Source organism: Panicum virgatum, chromosome 7K, assembly GCF_016808335.1.
Source record: "Panicum virgatum strain AP13 chromosome 7K, P.virgatum_v5, whole genome shotgun sequence".
Lineage (NCBI taxonomy): Eukaryota > Viridiplantae > Streptophyta > Magnoliopsida > Poales > Poaceae > Panicum > Panicum virgatum.
Window position 1 is genome coordinate 6147631 of NC_053142.1, and position 22131 is coordinate 6169761.

Below are 22131 nucleotides of genomic sequence, written 5' to 3' on the forward strand. Positions count from 1 at the left end.
ATCTAGATTGGGTATTCTCTTGCATAAACAGGGGTAGGAGGTAGCGTGACACACACAACTACCCTCAAGGTAAATAAATAAAAGAAAAGAAAAGAGATGCTTTAGGCCGGGAGCAAGGTAGAAGTTAGAGCTCGAGTCAACTGTGCTAGGCTAGCTATATCTATGCCATCTTATGGTTACATCGTCAGAGATTAAACTACACAATGGGGAGACTGCTATCGAAGTAACAAGAGAAGCCCGTACACCCCGGCAGCTTTATGCACCTCCTACCCCTCATACCAAACGTGGAGGATTACTAGGGCTCGAACAGGGCTGTCACCCCCTGCCGACTATCTCTACAAACTGTGGGTATAGTTGACATCCAGCAACTCTTAGCTAATCTAGACACCATGTGTACACTAGTAAGCGATACTTTAGTGTCCCGTGCGGAGACCCCACCCTCCGGCTGGACAGACATCACAGTAGAGCAAACATATGAATACTGGAGCAGTTGATAGAGTTCTAAGGCCGATATGTTAACCATCACAAGCATAGGGTGATCATGCAATGCAAGCCTTGAACAATACCGCAATCAGATCAAGAAATATATATCCGATAACTCAGAACATACTTCAAGCAGATATTGATAACCATAGTCTAATTCTATTACAAACGACCGAATATTACAAGAGAGAGCTAGAGATGAACCCATACCAGAACTCTCGAGCAAATCCGGCAACTCGATGACTTCTAGACTTCTCCTAAACTCCACTAAGCCTAAAGACTATGCAAGATGAACTTGAGAAGAGGTGAGTGTGTGTTGTGTGTTCTCATTCTCTACCCCCCCCCCTTGTATTTATAGCAGGGAGCCATGGGTGAGAAGCCAGCCATCCTTGGTGAACCGCCATTGGGAGCCTTTGAGACATCGCCACATGGCAGGTTTAAGGCAGTGGGGCCCACGCGGCCTGCTAGTGCCGCCCACCACCCCCAACTGCCTGAGGTTGGGCTTGTCTGGGCCTGGCCTTGTCTGAACACCAGGATAGAGCTTCTCCTAAGTGGATTTGCTTCGGTTCTTGGGCTACACTTTGTCCAATTGAGCCTGAATCGATGCTCTGATATTTTTTGTGATTTTATGTCGGGCCAAAGTGTGCTTGCAACCTACATATTAGCTCAAAAATACAACTTGCATTTTCTAGAAGGTGAAGTGTGGTTTAGGGACTTTATTGGATAAAGATGCGTGTAAGAAATGCAAACTCTCATGATTTTCTGATCAAGTTGACACCTGGAAATGGTCGTTAGTGAGCGTCAACAGGCAAGAACACAGTAACAACATCACATCGCACTTGTTGGGTTCCTCTCTCATGGGAGAGCCACCTCGACGCAGGGGTGACTAAGATCTCTTTTTTAGCGGCCGATCTTATTAAACGGCCTATGTGTACTTGTTCAGAAGCTGGCCAAAAGTTGGTTTCTGAATAGAAACCCTTCCTTGAACCTTTGGCACATTCTGCTTCCAAGTTCCCACTTTCGGGCGCTTGGGCTTGAAAGTCTTTAGTCGGCCCTGGGGCAGACCGGTCTGACCGGTCGGTGAAACCGGTCTGACCGGTCGGTCCTGGACAGCAGGCCGACTGGAAGAAGAAGCACCCTCTTGCCCCCTGGGCACATGAGCTTTGACAGTAATTTTTATTAGCTCTTTGCCATCAGGAGCTTTTTCCAGAACCACTTTCTTGGCCAGAATCTTATCATCAACATTTTGTGGCCTTGTCTCACCAATCATCACATTTTTTCCCTTACCTCCTTCGGCTTGTTCAGGCCGAATTAACACTTTGGCGTTGTTCAGATCTATAGTATGTGTGTTGGTGTGAACGGGAAACAATGTCTTGTCAATTTTCATCTCAGGAAATATCAATCGTCCTTCATCCATGACCAATTGAACCTGGCGATGGAAGACATTGCAATCATTAGTCGCATGTGAATGAGAATTATGAAATTTACAATATGCACGCCGCTTCAACTCTTCAAGCGGCGGTATAACATGAGAAATCTTTATATGTCCTAAACGCAATAACTCATCGAAAATACGGTCACATTTAGAGACATCAAAGGTAAATTTCATCTCTTCCATCCGACCCTTTTGAGTCGGTTTAAGTGATGCACAAGAACATGGTTTGGCCATCACTCAGCAGTGTAAACCTCATTATCCTCATCACTCGAAGAATCGGAATCATATTCAACAATATGAGTATTAGAACGATGAGGCTTATATGCATCTTTGGAATTTCTAATCTTATATTCTTGGTTCATTGCCCAAAGTTGCAAAGCATTAAGATTATAATAATCAAACCCTTCAAGCTTCTCTTTCAAATATAAGCGCAGACCATTAAGAGCAACATCTACCAAATCCTTATCCGAAATTGACAAATTGAAGCATCAGTTTTTTACCTCTTTAAATCTTTTGAAATAATCCAAAAAAGATTCGTCTCTATTTTGCTTAACCGATGTCAAATCTGTCAATTTTGCTTCATTATCCCCACTATAAAAGTGATCATAAAATTTTTGTTCTAATTCGTTCCAAGAACGGACCGAATTTGGGGGTAAAGTAGAAAACCATGAAAATGCAGTTCCAGTTAATGATAAAGAAATTAAACGAACTCACAAAGAGTTACTGGAACTAGCCTCACCCAATTGGGCAACATATTGACTTATGTGCTCCCAAATTGACCGATTATCGTCCCCACTAAATTTAATAAAATGGAGAACGCGCCACCCTGTAGGATAGGGAACCAAATCAAAAGCAGAGGGGTACGGTCTTTGATACAACCGATTTCTACCAAGATTTATGCCTAATTGACTAAGTTTGGTACCAAGCAAAGTATTCAAATCCGCTCTTATTCTGGCTAGATTAGCTTCATAATTCCCACTACTAGATGTTTGGGCTTTGGCCGCTAGACGATTAGTTGCTGGTTCAGTAGTACTCATCATCTGTGTAGCATAATGGGGATTATTTTTAATCAATCCCAAACATCTTGCGGCATAGTAGGTGGAAAAGGTGGTTCGCCGTATGATCTGGTGGTATACAGCGGTACAAAATCTCCAATTCATCTGTCCAGCCAGGGGCAACCGAACTTGGAATTGGAGTGAGTGCGGGAGTGGACACCGAGGCCAGCACCATAGCACCAGTCTGACCGGTCTGATTGACCGGTCCGACCGATCCACCCGCCGAGGCACCGGTCTGACCGGTCGATGGGACCGGTCTGGCCGGTTCGGCCTGAGATGGCTGAACTGTGCCTGGCGGTGGTGACTGCCCAGTGAAATAGTTCGGTGGCATCCCATATTCCACATTAGTTGTCAATGCAGGAGCTGCCGAATTAGGGGTAAGATCCTTGGTGGAATATGTAGTATTTACAGACTTACCCTTCTCTAACCTATCCATACGCTCAGAAAGATCGATCAAACAATTTTGTGTGGACAGGTGTGCATCCCGAATCTTTTTCCCAAGATCGGATAATAACATACCATATAGATCTTGAGGAGAGGAACTTACATTGACAATAGGAGAAACAGGCGGTGTAGAGGATGGGATCGACGGCATAACAAACATTTCTTTCTCGATCACGCCTTGCCGAGTCTTCCCGTAGCATGCCAGCATGCTTGCCTTAATCTCCTCGTTCTGCCGCTTTAGATCGGCTTCGAACTTCTAGCGCTGCTCCTCGGTTAGATCTTCGTAGTTGATGTTGATTGTGTTCGCAGGGTCTACCTTGGAAGCATCTCCCTTTTCACTGGCCATTGAAACCGATGTAGATTGCTTATGTCACCAACGGAGTCGCCAAAAAGCATGTTGACGCTAATCTGGTCAACACACCAGTGTGCTAGAACGCACGGATCGCAACGATCAATCACCGGCGAACTTCAGACAGCGAGAGAACGGTTGGACGCAGAAAGCCCGCGAAACCTAGAACCATGACCTCGGGGGGGGGGGGGGGGGGGGACCCCGTCGGAGCTTGAAGAACTATGGTTGCCTTGAGATCGGCAGGCCACTCAAGACGCCCTTGAACGCCGTAGAGACGAGCAAAGAACAGCAAGGTTGGAAAAGCTAAGGTTTGAGAGATTGAGTAAAGAGAATAATTGTTTGGTTCGATTGTGGTTAGAAACCCTCAATCGACCACAGCTTTTATATTTATAGACTGGGGAGGACGTACCTCTTCTAATTCGGTTACAATAGGACTCTAAACACAAAATCCTAACCCTACTCGAATTACAGGCCCAGACCGGTCTGACCGGTCGGCCCAACCGGGCAGACCGCTTGGTCTCGGTTATTGCCAATTTTAACCTCCAACACACCCCTGCACCAAAATTGCCTCCGAGATATCCGAGAGCTCTGCTTCCTGACTAAGATACTTATTTTACTCTGCAAACATCGTAAAAGATCCTTGAATGGATGATGAAAATTATGCTGGTATCCGAAAGGACGCCAACAAATTAAAAAGATAATCAAATATTACTGCCATCAGTCACACAGAAGCCGGTGCTGGATGCGTTTTCTGTTTTCGTGGCTTGAAAACGATGGACGACGATGCCATGTTAGGCAGCTAGAAATGGTCTCAAAATTAAACTGTAAACAGTTTTCACCAAACTTTTGCGTCATCACACAATGTTTCAGCTGACAGATAAGATACAATGTAATGTGCAAGTTGACCAATTGGCTACCGCTAATCCGCAGTATGATGCACGACAAGACCATCCTTATAAAATTATGACGTGACAGTGCCGGCCTGACAAACTGTGAGTTGGCAGCCCATCGTCCTGTGCCCGGACAAGAAGTGATCTCATCGGCTTCGGGACATTAATTAACAATGCTCAGTATCGGTATCTCACTGCAAGCCTGCAACAATTGTACTAGCACTAGTTTACTGTGAAATAGCCCTATAATATGCATACCTGGCGTTGCACAAATTAAAGGCATACTGGTGCACGACACATGTATGTGTACTATCTTTAATATAAAGGAAACTATATACGTTGTGTATAGAAAGAATATATAAAATAAATCTAAAATGTCGGAGGATCAGTCAATATTACTAAGGGATGGAGGATCAATCAATGTTACTACTATTCTTTTTGCATCTTCTTCGTCGTCGGAGTGAGTGGAAACTGGAAATTGATAAGCCGCGCAGCACACCGAACCAAGTAATGTCGACGACAAGCAGACGGATATCCCTCACACTGTTCGGCAATGTCTGTCCATCGCGTACTAAACTACGTACTCGCAGCAAACCCGGGAATCTTTCCTCTCTCTCTCATGTCTGATCGATCTCTCCTCGTGGAATCTTTGCATCGCGACTGCTAAACAATGCTGCCGTCTGACAGACAAGACACGTTTCTTGCGGCACGTACAGACAGACAGACTCCGGCCGGACTCGCGTCTTACGGCCTCCACCCCATGTGCCGCATTGCAGCATGCGGCCGTCCCGATCCAAGCCAACCATGCATGCATGCACGCTCTCGCGCTTGCTCGCTAACTCGATGCACCTCACACAAGCTGTACGTTCCCACATGCACTTTTTGGCTGTCCTCTCTCCTGTGCACGGCAGCAAGAAATCTATGTCCAGAGTCAAGGACGATGAGAGAGACAGAAAGCTAGCTATACTAGTGGTAGCCACGCAAGGTCGTCTAGCAATCCAGCAGGACCAAGTGAATGCTATGTACCGGCGGCCCTGTGGGGCCCACCCCAAAGACTCACAAACACAGCAAGTTTCCACTTCCCACAGTGTTTGTAGCTCATGCATACATGCTCATGACACTATACCTCTGCTGAGAAAAAAGAGGGAGAAGTACAACAGTAATATATAAGAGGACGGAGGAGAGAGAGTCTCGGTCCCATGTCACGGTCACATACACAGGCTGTAACGCACGCAACTCTGGCACGTGTATGCAGCCATGCATGACATAGGATGCGCGAGCGCGCACACACACGCACCACCACTAGTACACTGCTACAAGGTAAAATGGAAAAAAATACAGCAGTAAGACACACACCTTGATTGATCAATCACTTTTCCATGTCTCCTAGTCAAATTTACATCATCGTCACCTTCCCTTGCGAGCCGAACCCTTCCATGCTGCCGTCCTGGCCATGGCCATGGCCATGCAAATTACCGTTGGTTGTTGAGCTCAATAGCAGCTGCTTGATCTCCTCGTAGTTGTACTCGACCGGCACCTGCTGGGCCTGGTGATGATCATGGAGTTGAAGCATCCTGTGTTCTTGCACGATGCTGCTTCCATTGTTGTAGCCGAAGTAGCCGTCAAAGCTCAGCGCCTTGCCATGCCCGAACTGCGGCTGGCTGTGCATGCCGTCTGAGGAGCTGCAGCTCTGCTGGTCGCTGCCGAATGCGATCATGTTGCCGCTCTCCTCCTTGACCACATGGTGGTGAAACTGCTGCTGTGGAGCGCCGTGCCCGTGCAGAAGTGAAGGCGCGTTTGGAATGGCAAGGCAGCCGGAGTTTAGCATGTAATCCTGGGGTGGCGGCAGTGTTAATGATGGGATGCCACTGATGGGGTCGAGGAGGGCTCCGGCGCTGGAGAAGAAGCTGTTGTAGGTGGGTTGGGGTAACGAGGGTGACGTGTGTTGGAGCATGAGATTGAGGGGCCGGTGATGCTGCCGCGGCGCACGGGGAAGGGGTGGGGTGGCTGTGGAGCCTAGGAGCTTCTTCTTTAGCTTGGTGTTCCAGTAGTTCTTGATGTCATTGTCAGTGCGACCGGGGAGCTGAGACGCGATGATTGACCACCTGAAAAATGAGTAATACCATGCTGATGAATCATATGCATTCCATCCCTTTTTGTTGATTCAATTCCCTTGTTCTTTTCTCATGCTCAAGATCGTATTGTGTAATGACCAGAGTGTAGATCATCTTCAAGAGTATCAGTTTTCCTATTTAGTAACTAGCTAGAAAGTTAATTTTCCATTCTTAATAGGTTACTTGTAAGAGAGCAGAGATGATTATGAATGTATATGGACTTTGGGGTTACAATGGAAAAGTATAATAAGGGTGAAGAAAGAGAGTTCGTCCAGATTACAAAGGACAGTCCATTTTCTTCACCTGCTTCCTATACTTGCATACATGCTGCAGATGACCCTGTCTTCTTGCTCAGTGAACTCCCCATGCTTAATGTTAGGCCTCAGGTAGTTTAACCATCTAAGCCTACAGCTCTTGCCACATCTTCTTAGCCCTATAATCACAAATTCACAATAGAAAAATCCATTACAAACTTAGAGTAGTCAAACTTGAAATTCATTATATGAACAAAGAAGATAGAAAGTAGCATGCAATTATGAACATAATACAAAATTGACGACACGAGCTTGTAAGACAAGACTTTAGTAAGAAACCCGGGAGTTTGACTTGCCACTTCAATCAAGAGTAATACAGTCGCATGATACCTAAGACTAGCTTCAGACACCACTGGTCCAAAAAGCATAGAGTTCTACAATCCTTACTGGAATACTCCACATCCAAGAAAACGGAACCATGCATAAAGCAAATGAGTCAAAACAGAAATAAGGCAGCTCAGATGAATGGAGATGCCTAGGGCACATGTCTATCTAAATCAGCTGTTTGGGAAAGACGTAAACTACTAGTAAAGGCTTGGCAGCAACACGATTTATCGTCAACCATGCATTGAAGAAAGAAGTCATGATCCTGTCCAAAAGTAAACCCAAAGTTTAAAATAAAAGAACAAATGAATCAAAAGGATTCATAATCTTAGCTAACTATAGAAAGAGGGAGAGGTGGGGAAGAAAGAGGAAAGCTTTTCTCGGGTTATCGTTGTTCTAAATTCATTCATGAGAGAAATTTTTCTTCTTCAGTTATTTCAGAAAAAGATGTCTAAAATCCCTTTGAGTTGAAGTGATCCCAAACAGATCAGGGAAAGAACAAAACAAATAAGTTTGAGAAGATAATAGCATGAAGAATGAAGATTGTGAGACTTCTACTCAACTCATAACAGCGCGTTAAATCCCCAAATAAGATAAGATACATACATATGTAATAAGTTCACAAATCATACCTGCTTTTTGAGGAAGAGCAATCCAATTCCCACCGGTGCCGTGCTTCTCGATGAACTCCTTGAGCTTGGCATCCTCCTCAGGAGACCATGGCCCTTTCTTCACATTGTTCTTATCGCAGCACGGAGCCCTCCCCATGAGGTCACAACTAAGAAATATGCCTCGCAAACGAAGCTAAAAGCAACACCTAGCTACCAAATCCCACTGCCTCCAGACGTTTTTGCTAATTTTCTATCTGCCTTGGCAGGCAGCTTGCTCTGTGCTATCTAGCTATAGATGACATAGAAGCACTGCTCTTCAGAGGCACAGAAAGCAAGGAGAGAGAGGAGAGAGCACAAGGAAACAAGAACGCAAAAAATATATAAGACTGATGAGAGAGACAGTCAGGATGGGTTGGAGAGAGAGAGAGAGAGAGAGAGAGAGAGAGAGAGAGAGAGAGAGAGAGAGAGGTGAGAAGTCAATGTGTAGGATTGTATTTGTTTGGTTGCAATGACCTCCTGCTTGATGGTTGGCCCCTTCAAATCTCAGCACCAGAGAAAAGGTTCACTATTTTCATAATAAGAGAGCCTTGCCCCACCACTGCCCTGTCTTTCTGTAAACAAAGTGCACTTGCACATGAATCGCCCAAGGCGCGTGTTTGTTTGCAGGTAGCCTGGCATCCGTTATAGTAAATCACTAAAATCAGTATGTACTTCGGCTAAATGAGGTTCTCTCACAAGAATTTCCATACTTGTTTTGGAGAAATTAGTAAGTAGATGCATGCCACATGATAGAGAGTTGTTAGTGATGCCATCTTTGGTAGAAGATTATATATATATATATATATATATATATATATATATATATATATATATATATATATATATATATATATATATATATATATATATATATATATATATACGATATGTTAGATGGCAATTTAAGTACAAGCTGGATCACATACTCCCTAGACGCAAAAAGGCAATGTGTGGTCGATAGTGCCTCATTGAGTGACTTTTGGGAATATGTATGCCCGGTCTGTTACATTTGAGGACCCTTTGGGACAATATGGAAAGTTTCACAGAATCCTCGACGGAAACATATTGTTTTGTAAGATTCCAGTATTCCAAATAATTAACCTTGTGGATAAAACCTTTAAGGATTTATAACAAGTTAAAATATCCGTGTTGATCCGACGACGATGATGCAAAAAATAGAACTTTATCTTTCCTGTAAGAAACGATAAACTGTTGTATACTGGTTAAAGTTCATTTTTGGTCTCTGCGTCTTTTTTTTTGTTGATTGACACGAAATTTATTCATTGGTTGTGTTTCGTCTGAAGGCAGTAGCTCAACTGAGTCTCAAGGCGGTCTGATTTCAATGCAGATCGGAAACTTCTTATGCCAAAACTCTAACCGGCCGTGGAATCAACACGCATGAGCTGGCCGGTATTAGTGGGCAGGCAGGCAGGTAGGTAGCAGCCCCTGAAATCCTTGCCCTCCTCACGTATACTTTTCTTCCATGGACGGCTGAGTAAAGCCCATGCAGCAACTAAACGCGAGACAAATGGTCGCTCTCGCTCTCACGCGTATAAAAACTTGTCGGCAAATTGCAGCGCAGCTTCATGCAGGTCCAGTAGTGAAAGGGATGGACTGGGTTCATGTATCTTCTGCATCTAACGAGACAGGGCAGACGTACACCGGCTGGGTCAGGCGAGTCCGATGGAGACCCATCAGCGCTCGTCTGGAGGTGATGAGGCATTGTGTATTGTGCAGGTTTGACGTGCAGTTCAATTAATCTTCGACTTCATCGTGGTAACCACTGGATTTGGACACACACACACACACACTCATATATATATATATATATATATATATATATATATATATATATATATATATATATATATATATATATATATATATATATATATATATATATATATATGACCTCTAGGTAATTAGCACTATTATATGCCGGGCTTGTCTTGTCTACAGATAGGCAAGGAATAATAAAGCTACACATGGACTATAGGTCTATAGCCTGTGTGATAGGTTTGGAACCGTACCTTTAGGAGATATTTAATTTGTTTTCTTCCAAAATGGGTATGTATAGTTTGTGGAAATGTCTGATGAATATGTGATAAGGATATAAAAGTATACTTGAAACTTATATTGATGCATATGCTGATATAGAATATACTTTAGTGAACTATTAAGTATTATAAGATGTCATTTTGCTACTTTCTATTGCATAAAAAACATTTTGAATTGCCTACATAAAAGAAACATTACAATGACAAGTGAATTGTTGGATCATGATCTAATATAGGTGTTAGAAAAAACTGACTGACACTACCGGAAACCCATTGTTTACCGTGTGCCAGAACCTTTGCCGTGTGCACTATGTCGGGCACACGGCAAACATGCTCTTTGTCGTGTGCCTAGAAGGTAACACACGGCAAACATGCAGGCACATGGCAAAGAGGCTCTTTACCGTGTGCCAAGTGTTTAGCACACGGCAAACACATAGACACACAGCATAGCCCCATCTTTGTCGTGTGCCGAGCAATACAGCACACGGGAAATACATACACATGGCAAAAGATGCTTCTTTGCCGTGTGTTTTTGTTAAGCACACAGCAAATTTGATTTAAAAAAAATAATTCTGCGTTTGAAACTTTTTTGCTTATCTCTATATTGTATGTGGGACTCTACATTAGGTTTTGGTAAATTTCTCGGTCATTTTGCTATATTTAACATTTCTATTTCGTCAAAAGGAATATTAGAGAATAAGTCAACTTTGAACTGCAATAATTCTGAATAGAGTAATAATGAAGCAACAAAATGTTGTTCACATCATTTTTCCCATTTGAGCTCTAATCTAAAAAATGGATGCAAAATTTGAAGATCTTGCTCATGAGCCATACCATGAACCATGTGCCCCAATAATTTTAAAATTCTATAAAAAGCAAACTTACTCTAAAAAATATAAGATTTGTTATGCTATCATGATTTTATAAGTGGAGGCTATGGAAAAAATTTGAAATTGTTTAGCACAAGTTATCACATGTACTCCTTACAAACCGAAGTATCTTCAAAGAAGATATATAGAGTTGAGAAGGAGCTGTTGATATTTCAAGTGAAAGTGATAGTCGAATTGGGTGTTGACTTCAAAAATTTTTGTACATGCAATACACATCTTAGAATCTATCATGCCAAAATTTCATAATTTTTTAGATTTATTTGTTATATTTTATAATTTGATCCCAATAAATAGTAACATGTGATATACATTGAAATGGAGGTGTAACTGCATGAAATAATGATTTTTTCAGTGCAATCATAGAACAGAAAAGGTTGAGTGATTTTTTTTGTGATGTTTAGAGTGTTTTGAACAAATTTTAGTTAAACACGTAATGGTGATTCAGCTGGTACATATCGGATTCAAATAGCATGAAATAGTACATTTAATCCGCATGTGATAATGAAGCAAGAAGTATTTATTCTTGCACGAAATGAATGATACATTTTTTGAATTATTACTTATTCACTATAGCAGTTCAAACACTAATTAAACAATAGTGGAAACACTAATTAAACAATAATTTTGAAGCAAAAAAAGAAAATGAGGCTCTGCTGTGTGCCTTGCCTTCGGCCACACGGCAAAGGTGGTGTCTTTGCTGTGGGCCAGATCGGCGCACACAGCAAAGCCCGCCTCCCTTATCCCCTTTCAACGGCCGGCTGGCTCACACACCACACATGCCACACACACTCACACTCTGCTCGCGCCGCCGCGCTCGCCACACACGCCACGCCCGCACGCCGCCGCGCTCGCCACGCCCGCAAGCCGCCGCTGCCGCTCGCCCGCACACTCGCCCGTCGCTGCCGTGCGCCCGCACGCTCGCCCGCACGCCACCGCCGAACGCCCGCCCGCACGCCCGCATGCTCGCCCATGCCGCGACGCTCGGCTGCACGCCGCCGCCACCACCCTCACCCGCACGCCAGCCCCGCCACCCTCGCGCCTGCCGGTCACCGAAGCCACGCCACCGAGCCTAGACGCCCGCGGGCTCGACACCCCGGCGCCGGCACTCAGCCCGCCAACAGCCTCGACGGCGCTCGCGAGCCCGACGTCGACGCCCTCGCCCTCTCGCAAAAGGGTGGCCGGCCGGCGGGGCTGCCACGCCACCTCCCTCGCCGGTGCCCGAGCTCGGCCCGCGATGTTCGCGCCTGAACTCGGCCTCGCCGGCGCTCACCACTCGGACGCCGACACCCTCGCCGCCGGTCGCCGCGCCCAGGCTCGGCGCTCGCCGCGGTCACGCTAGCCGCGGGCACGCACGTCACACCTCTGGTGACCGCTCGCCGCGGCCATGCTAGCCGCGCCCATGGTCGCCGCGCCGACGCTCCCCGCTCGCCGTGCCCACGCTCGACACACCGCCGATGTCCACTACTTCACGGCTGACCGCCTCGCCCGCCGTCGAGCCCTAGGTGAGCACGTGCAAAAGGCCCTTGCTTCGTCTCATGTTCGTAGTAGATTACATAACCTAGTTGCCCGTGATGATATAAATTGTTACCTAGATTTGGTCTGGGTAACATATGATGATCTTGAGCTTGAGGCTGTATTAGTTGTGTCGTGTAGTTATGCTTCTCATGATTGTTATCAAACCATGTGACATATCCATGCCCAAAGCAACTCGCCTTTGTGTTGATATGATTGTGCTGGGTGTGTCACATGGTTCCATGTATATCATGAACCTCTATTTTTGACATGATTTCTTATGCAGCAAGTTCAAGATCAAATGAAACGAAACATATCTGAGGCAAAACACTAGTTCAATACTTTCTCGTTGAGATGACCAATAGTAACAAATCATTGATTATAAATTTCACACATGTTATTTTTTTTGCAGGACTGAGCACCGCCCACCTAGTTTGCAGGCCGTATAGCAAGGTGAGGCATACAAGACTTCGCTTTTCGTATCGCATGTTTGTATATCACGTAACCTAGTTAGGCGTATCCCGTTCAAAATAGATACGGATGGAAATATGCAGAACTTTGCATATGTACGACCGTATCTATTTCAAATTGTCCACATTTTTTGGACAGCCCGAGGATGCGTAGATGGGGTTAGTTTCCATGGTCTACTCCCATTCGAGACAAAGAATCAGCATTATTTCTCCGTTGTTCTCCGGATACACAATCTCCCTTCCGGGATGTGTATTTGGAGAACAGCGGGGAAATGCTGCTGAAATTCTGTCCTGGATCGGAGTAGAGCATGAAAATCGACTCCAGCTACGCATCTTTGGGTGGGATTAGGACCTATCTTAATCTAGTAGAAAGTTTTGACATCGTGTAGAATATAATATTGTCTTTTATATTATATTACTCATTGATATGATAGAGTATGGATGATTGTGCGTGGATGTACTCCAGTTGGAAACAAGGGGGGACTTGACCTTGGAATGGATTCAGAAGACAGATGCTTTCTTGGATCGAGTATTTTCAAAGGTTAAAGGAGGCTCATGCACTTGGTGTCATGGCACGAATGTGGAAACACGCGTCGACAGACATGGGAAAACATGACACAACATCTTTGCAATTATGGATTTACGAGAGACTATACCCGGTGGACCTACCATAGTGAAGCGAATCGTATGAGAGACGAGGTCGTTAGGCAACGCATTGAAGATCATGATGCTAATGCCGGGGTAGGAGATATGTTAGATGACTTTCATGAAGCACACTTCGAGTGCTTCGAGGGATAACGTAGCGAGGAGAAGCCAGAGCCAACCGCGAAGGCGTACTATGACATGTTGGCTGCAGCACAAGAACCCCTTCATGGGCATACAAAGGTTTCACAACTGGATGCCATTGCGCACCCGATGGCCGTGAAGTCCTAGTTTACCGTAAGTCGAGATGCTTTTGATGTTATGTTGATAGTTGTTGGCACTCTGCTTCCGGAAGGTCACATTCTTCCAAAGAGCATGTATGAGGCACAGAAACTCCTTCGTGCATTGAAGATGCCGTATGAGCAGATACATGCATGTTCCAAGGGATGCATCTTGTTTAGGAAAGAACATGCGGAAGCAAAGTACTATCCAAAGTGTGAATCCTCTAGGTTCGTAGAGGTAGAGACTAGTGATGGTCAGAAGAGGCAGCTCGCGGTCCCCGTGAAAGTCCTACGATACCTTCCGCCCATACCGTGGATCCAACGGCTATTCATGACCGTAGAGTCTGCGAAATAGATGACATGGCACAAAATGGGAACTCGATACAATCCGGATAAGCTTGTACATCCATCCGATGCTGAATCATGGACCCACTTTGACGGGATTCATCGAGTCAAAGCAGATGAAGCTCGTAATGTGCGTGTTGCCCTAGCAACAGATGGCTTCAATCCATATGGAATGTCGGCTGCACCTTACACTTGTTGGCCTGTCTTCATTATACCCCTCAATCTCCCTCCCGGCGTGATTTTCCAACGACAGAACATATTCTTGTCGCTGATAATTCCTAGACATCCGGGAAATAATATGAGTGTGTACATGGAGCTCCTGATTGATGATTTTCTCCGTGCTTGGGAGGAAGGGGTTTGGACATACGATCGAGCTACAAAGAAAAAACTTTAGAATATATGTTTGGTACCATTATTCCCTGCATGACTTGCCGGCGTATGGGATATTCTGCGGCTGGTGTTGTGACACCTCAGGTGTCAATACTTTGAAATCCAATCAATACACATTAGGGAAAGTTAAAAGAAAAATGTGGGAAACTAATTCAAAGAGAAAGGACCAAATAAAATACAAATCATACAAAAGAAATTAAAGGAAAAAGAGAAAGGAGTGAAAAACTACTCAAATTTTAATTCAAAAATGTGCACAAAATTTTTGTTGGCTCATGAGAAGTATTTCAATTGACATGTGCTCAATTGAACTTCAGCCAAAGTCAAGTCAAAAACTGATTAAAACTAAAGTCCTTTTGTGCAATATGTAAATGTACCAATAGTTCAAAATGTGAGTTTCAAACGAAAATTTGCATAACACAAAAGTGGTAGATCTTGAAAAGTTATACAAAAATGGTATTCAACACTTTTCCATTTGAGCCCTCCAAGTAGGAGATAATTTTTGTTTACCGAGAGGTCCCTGAAATTTTCAAAAATCGCAAAAGAGCCCCCATCTCCATCTCTCTCTCCCGGCTGGCTCTGTTTCGCCCGCCGTACGCCGCCGGTGGACTTCGTCCACCGCGCGCCCACGGCCAAATGGCCCCGGGGAAACCGTTTAACGCCACCTGGCCCGCCCCTTGGCACCTCCTCGCGCGCACACGCGTCCCAGGCCGCTCCCGAGCCGCCACGACACCCCGGCCGGCGCAGCGCCGCTGCCTCCTCCGCCCGCTCGCCGTCGAGTCGCCCAGGGCCAAATCGACCACCCCCAGTCACTACATTGCTCACCCAGGAGCTCTTTGGCCTATAAAGACCCCCAGAAACCCACGGTCGCGCCCCTTCTTCCTCTTCTTCCTCCTCCCACCGCTCCGCCATGGCCGCCGAGATCCAGCTCGCGCGGACCGGCTAGCCCAGCCCTACATTGCCCCCTCCGACCACCGCAGAAGCTTCTCCACCTCCTAGTTACGCTCCACGCGCGCGGAATCGAACCCAAAACCCCTCCCGAAGCCGTTCCCCTTTTGCGCCGCCGCCGGCGAGCTCAGGCTCACCGCGGACCGGCCAGCTCCGGGGAAGGCCGAGCCCGACAGCTACCCCAGAAGCATCCACGAGCTCACGCGGTGCTCGTGCGCGCCTTGTTCCCCTACCCCGAGCCCTCCTTCACCTCCAGCGCCGGCGAGCCGAACAACCGACCCGCCATCAACGCCGACGAGCTTGAACCTGTGCTCCAAATGCTCGAACGTCGACCAGGGTAGGTGTTCATCGATCCTTTCTCCTCCACGCGCCTCCCCGTGGCAGCCCCGGTAAGCCCTGCACCGCAGAACACCACCGGCAAGATGCCACGGCGGAGAAGGCCGGCGAAGGACCCGGTTGTAATTTCTTTTTTTCGTTCAAGGGTGTCTCTGCAAGTTTTATAGTGTATACCAGTGAACTTCTAAAATGCGAAACAAATCACAGAAAAATCAGAAAAATGCAAACTCAACTGATCTGGAATCCTTGTAATAAAATCTACAAATTTTGTAACATTCACATTTGCAGAAACTCAACCGAATTTAATTTAGGGAAAAGATTAAGAAAATCACCTTATGCATGTTCATGAAGTTCTGCTCATCAAATGACTTTGATTTTTGGATATGTTATAACTAATAGGATGCTAAGATCACCGTAAAAAGATGACACCAAACCAAAATAGTTATCGGGTTAGAACAATCAAGATTCTCTAATCTGTTGTTAGCAATCTCGATTTAATTCTGGAAAATGTGTACATGAACTTGCTCTGAAAATTTTACTACAGCCTTGTGCTACTGAATCCCTGCAAATCTCTAAAATTGAAATTTATTAGAGTTCATTTGCTATATACCATGATTTATGCTTTTTTAATCAACTTAATTCCTCATATATAGTTCTTATGCTCAGAAAAATTTATATTTATTTCTGGAATCTCTTTTTAGCTCTATGTTCCTGACTAAAAATTTTGAGCTGCAGTTACAGAGTTTTGCCTTGGTGAATAATCATGCTTAACATCTTAGGGCTAGATTTACTATTTTTGTTCTGAGTAATCTACAATGTTTCTGATCATCATTTTTGGGCATGATCTTTTTTAGAGTATGTTCTACCTGTGATAAAAATTTCAGATGCAATACTGGTCGGATGCATCTTGAGAAATTCATGCAATCTCATGTTAAATTAACTGAATAACTAATTTATCATAGTGAGTTAAATCTTGAAAAATTTTCTGGAGTATGTTTAACTCATGACCAGTCTCTGGTAAAAATTTGAGAAGCAAATCCTTAGTAAAACTTTCTGTAGATTTAATCTTTGTTAATGGCTTGCTGTTTTTAATCTTTTTATCACCTCTGCTATATAAGTGTATAAAATCTGGAACAATTTCAGTACTGAGTTTATGCTTTGAAGTTGCTTGCATAAAATTTGTAGCACCAGAATCCATGTTGAACATTCTGTACAAAAAGATGAAGTAACTAGAGTAATCCTTTTGCATGAATAGTTATAGTTCTTGCTCTATGGTAGATGCTGAAATTTATACCCTAATGTTCAAGTTTGAATCTGAGCTACTTTAGTGTTTCATCACTAGCTCTTTAGTAGTGGTGTTGTTAAGGAATAATGAAAGCATGCTATGTGTTGAAATAAAAAAAATGAAAACCCAAAACCCCACTCATTCATGAATGACCGTAGTTATGTTTGCTACTCTATAAACGGTTGCCCATGCAATGAAATGTGAAATCATCACTAAATTAACTTTCATGGACTACAACTTTATCGTGAAGGAAAGAAATTATATCCCTGAATAACTCAAAATCTTGCATTGCATATAGAAACGGTTAACCTCGCGGACGGAGACTACGAACTGGTGCCCGCGGACTCTCGTGCGGAGCAGGAGGTTAATCTGAACTGTACTAACTTGTCTCAAGACCTGGGCCAAGCCCCAGAAGCTTTTCTGTCTGACAGTGCCCAAGAAGGCAAGCCCCGGAGCATAATCCCACTATTTTTTTCCGAATTACCATTCTGCTATCTATTTATTAATGTATGGTAATAGTTGGTTTTCTGCAATTAAGTTCTCTAGGCGTTGATCGAAAACCCTAGATGCATGATCCATAGGAACCTATGTTTGATACCGGATCTTTTTATCGACTAGTTGTCATGCTAAATAGGTTCGGTAGAAGTCGAGTGGTTCCCTGCCTCTCGCGAGCAAATAGGATTTGTACTGACTTTAATTCCTGTTGAAATGTAAGGACAACGGGCGGGGTTGTGTAGTTGTGATACCCCGCTGGTATAGTCAAAAATGGCTAAGGTCGCGGTGTGTGGCTCATTTCGTTAAGCGTTTGAAAGTACTAGCCACATACCGAGAAATATGGTAATCGGTAAGCTTAAGTACCTGATTGGACCGGCGAGTGGAACGATCTCGCACCCTCCTAGTAGAAGTAGGGTTTATTTTTTTATGTCGCGACGTACGGGTGCAGAGTGGTCGGACTCTGTAGTCGGGGAGGGTGTTCCGGATCCACGGACTGGAAAGAAAGGGGAAAAGTAGCGTGGGCGGGAGCGAAGTCGATCCCCATGCGTGTGGTCTAGGTTCCCCTGGCCAGGTTGAAATTCGATTCAGAATCGTCCGCCTCTCACGGCATGAGATTGCTTAATGTTTTCGGTCACATAGAGTAACAAGTGAAATCCAATGATGAAAATACTGTTGGTTGATTAAATGGTTGCTCTACCATGTTTGAGTAGAGTCAGTTGCAAATTTAGAATGGTTAATTCTACTAGAATCTGGCTAAGTAAAACCTGAAATTAAGGATCAACACTTAGCGGCATTTTTGGCAAACAAACCCTACCAACCAAAAAGCTTGCATGTCTAGTTATCGGACTATGTTATATCCGGAGACGGGTCAGTCTTGCTGAGTATTAGTATACTCAGCCTTGCTTGTGGCACTGTTTTTCAGGTACTAACTTTGAAGACCTGTTTGCGAGTCTTACTTGGCCTTGTACTCTGCCTCCGGGTTGGTCTGTTGAGTGGGATGGCCCTTCAGCTGGTGCTAATCACCCTCCCGCTGAGTGACGCATTCGTACGGGCTTTACCGATGCGTCACGTTATTTCGTTAGTTATCTTTTAATGCTTCCGCTGAACTTTGAGACTTGAATAATTTGAGGAGTGGAACTCCGTAGTACTTCGCTAGTCTGAACATGGTTTGTAATAAGTTTTCTTTCCGCTGCAATCACTCTGAGATGTATGAAATGGTTTGTGTTGTAATCTCTGGGCTCACCTTCGTGTGAGTGTTGTCTGCTGATCCTGGAATAGCGTGGCTTTTATCGAGGCTTCACTCGAGGAACTGCCGGTGAGTGCCAGATTGGGTCAGAGTTGCTTAGCAACGAAGATCAGTGCACCCGGGCCCAGTAGTTTTGGGTGGTTCCGCCACAGGTGTGTTCACGGAAAGTTCCCTTGCCCAATATGCAAGGCAGCTCTGATGTTCATATGGTTGTGGAAGGGTGGGAAATATTCTTCGTTCGACAAACATCGACAATTCCTCCCTCTTGACCATCCATTCAGATGCGATAAGAAGAACTTCACGAAAGGTGTCGAAGTTCTGCACCCTCTCCCTCATATTATGACAGGTGCTATTGTTCGTGCTCAGTTAGATAGTCTTGTGGCTAATGCAGAAGGTGGTTTTGAGGGATATGGTGAGCAACATGCCTGGGCGCAGAAGTCGGGCTTGTTTAGGCTTCCCTACATAGAAGATCTCCTCCTTCAACATAACATTGATATGATGCACTCTGAAAAGAATGTCGCCGAGGCACTGTTCAGAATTATCATGGACATTGCAGAGAAGACAAAGGACAACATTAAGGCTAGAGTGGATCAAGCAACATTATGCGATAGACCGAAGCTAGACATGAGACCTCCTGGATCAGGCATGGCATGGAAAAAGCCTAAGGCCAATTTTGTCCTAACGAGGCCCCAGAGGAGGGAAGTGCTAGAATGGTTTCAAACCTTAATGTTCCCTGATGGGTATGTAGTGAATCTGAGGAGGGGAGTTAACTTGTCTACTACGCGAATCAACGGGCTCAAGAGTCATGACTACCACATATGGATAGAGAGGCTTCTTCCGGCAATGGTTCGAGGATACCTCCCTGATCAAGTCTGGCAAATGTTGGCAGAGTTGAGCTTTTTCTTCCGCCAGCTTTGTGCTAAGGAGTTATCTCTGACCGTTATTGAAGAAATGGAAAGAATGGCGCCTGTGTTGCTCTGTAAGTTGGAGAAGATATTTTCACCAAGCTTCTTCAACCCGATGCAGCATATGATTTTACACCTACCGTACGAGGCACGAATGGAGGGGGGGTGCAAGGTCGTTGGTGCTACTCAATTGAGAGATGTCAAAAAGTCCTTCGAACTAAATGTAAAAATAAATGCAAAATTGAAGCTTCCATCGCAGAGGCATACATTCTAGAGGAGGTGTCAAATTTCACATCGAAATATTATACTGAGAATCTTCCTAGCGTGCATAATCCACCCTCATGTTATAAAACCGAGGAAGCTGACTCGAACCTCAGCCTTTTCAAAGGGCTACTCGGAAGTACAAGTGTTGCGACCATCAAGACCTTGAATTTTGAAGAGTGGCGCAGTATCATGCTATATGTGTTGACCAACCTATCCGAAGTGCAGTCGTACATACAATAAGTTATGTGCATTCATTTAGTTCTCGAGTACTCCCTTTTCGGCATCCAACCCGTTCGTTTCTCTTTCAAACAGGGAATTTCATGTGCAATTCTGGCATTGATCAAGGACACCTACCCTGCAAGAAGCTGAGACCCTTTTTAGATAGGGTACGGGAAATGGAAGGCCTGATTTTATTTCTTGGTTCAAACAGAAGGTAATGTCTATGTCGTGGCTCTTTCGCGGTATGAAATTACAAGTTGCTCGTAAGTGTAAATAATTTGGTCTGCTTGAACTTGCAGGCCCAAACTGATGCCTCAGTGAGTGCCGAGTTGCGTCAGGTTGCTAATGGTTGTGCCTATAGGATCAAGTCATTTGGAGCTTATGACGTGAATGGATATCGCTTCCGCACAACAAGGAACGAGTAGAGTCGGTCGAATAGAAGGACCACAAATTCCGGAGTATTTACGCCAGGAGACGATGGGCTCGAGTACTATGGAAGAATCAAAGAAATATACGAACTCATGTTTCATGGGTCGAAACCTCTAAAACCTGTCATATTCAAATGCCATTAGTTTGATCCTCATGCTATGAGACAGACTCCGAATCTTGGGCTAGTTGAAGTTCAACAAGTGTCCATGTATCCAGGAGACGATGTCTATATTGTGGCTCAACAAGGCACGTAAGTTTATTATCTCTCATACCCGTGCCAAACCGACAATCGTCTCAAGGGTTGGGATGTTGTGTACAAGGTATCGCCACACGGTAAATTACCTGTCCCGAACAATAAAGATTACAACATAGACCCAAACACATATGACGGTGAGTTCTTTTAAGAAGATGGGCTAGAAGGGACTTTTCAGATAGACTTAACTGAAGCGATGGGAATGGAACTGGACAATGAAAGAATTGATAACGACGATGCAGGGGATGAGGTTCACAATGTTAAGGACTTAGAATTACTAGAGCGATTATGCTTAGGCAATGACAGTGATGATGACAGCATTCCTCCTATGGAGATCGACGGTGATTATATCGACACACGTGATAGCGATGATGAGACATATGATCCGGCTAATCCGGATCATGATGACTATTTCTAATACATGTAAGAACTGTACTAATTAATTTTTTGTACTAATTTTGTTCATTTTAGTAATTGTACTTACTTTAAATACTAATTGTACTACTTTTTAATGACATCTACTGATTAGTTTACTCATTTTAATTTCAGGAGATTGTTCGGTGATGGCGGGGCACGGCAGAGGTCTGATGAGGTCACTCATAGACCTATTGGGCGGCAGATCTACCAATGCAGGTGAGTCCTCCCAGAGGACTCGACAGACAGGTAGGAGAAGTCGGAGGAGTGGAGCGGGTTCGTTGACGTGCGACGCCGCTGAGGGCTCTGGCACGGATGCAGGGAGGAGGGCTGGGAGGAGGAGCAGGAGAGGGGCTCCTCTTGTGGAGGAGGAGGAGGAGCAGGAGGCCAGTGCTGAGGAGGAGGAGCAGGACCAGGACCAGAAGCAGGAGCATGAGCAGGAGGAGGAGGAGGACTTAGGCGTACCTGCCGTCTGGCAGTGAGGCCCCTCGAGGCTCCCGGATTGTCCGATACCTTTAGGGCACCGACCGGTCCTCCGACCTGATGGGAGCCGGTAAGTAAGTTTAGAATATTTCAATACGTTTCCTTTTGATACATTCAAAATCACAATTGACACTAATATTATCTCTCAATAACTTGCGCAGGAACTTTGTGATAGTTGTTCCAGGTGTTGCTCACAACCGCATGGCCAATGG

The 22131-nt window shown here is 44.8% G+C and overlaps 1 protein-coding gene across 1 annotated transcript; it reads right to left on the reverse strand.

The window, feature by feature from the left end:
• Positions 1–5788: 5788 nt before the first annotated feature.
• LOC120639672 (transcription factor RAX2-like) lies at positions 5789–8413 on the reverse strand. Its single transcript, XM_039915532.1, has 3 exons — positions 8041–8413; positions 7074–7203; positions 5789–6761 (listed from the first exon to the last, which is right to left on the reverse strand). The coding sequence occupies exons 1-3, from the start codon at positions 8174–8176 to the stop codon at positions 6053–6055; spliced, it is 975 nt and encodes a 324-aa protein (XP_039771466.1). The 5' UTR covers positions 8177–8413; the 3' UTR covers positions 5789–6052.
• Positions 8414–22131: the final 13718 nt, after the last annotated feature.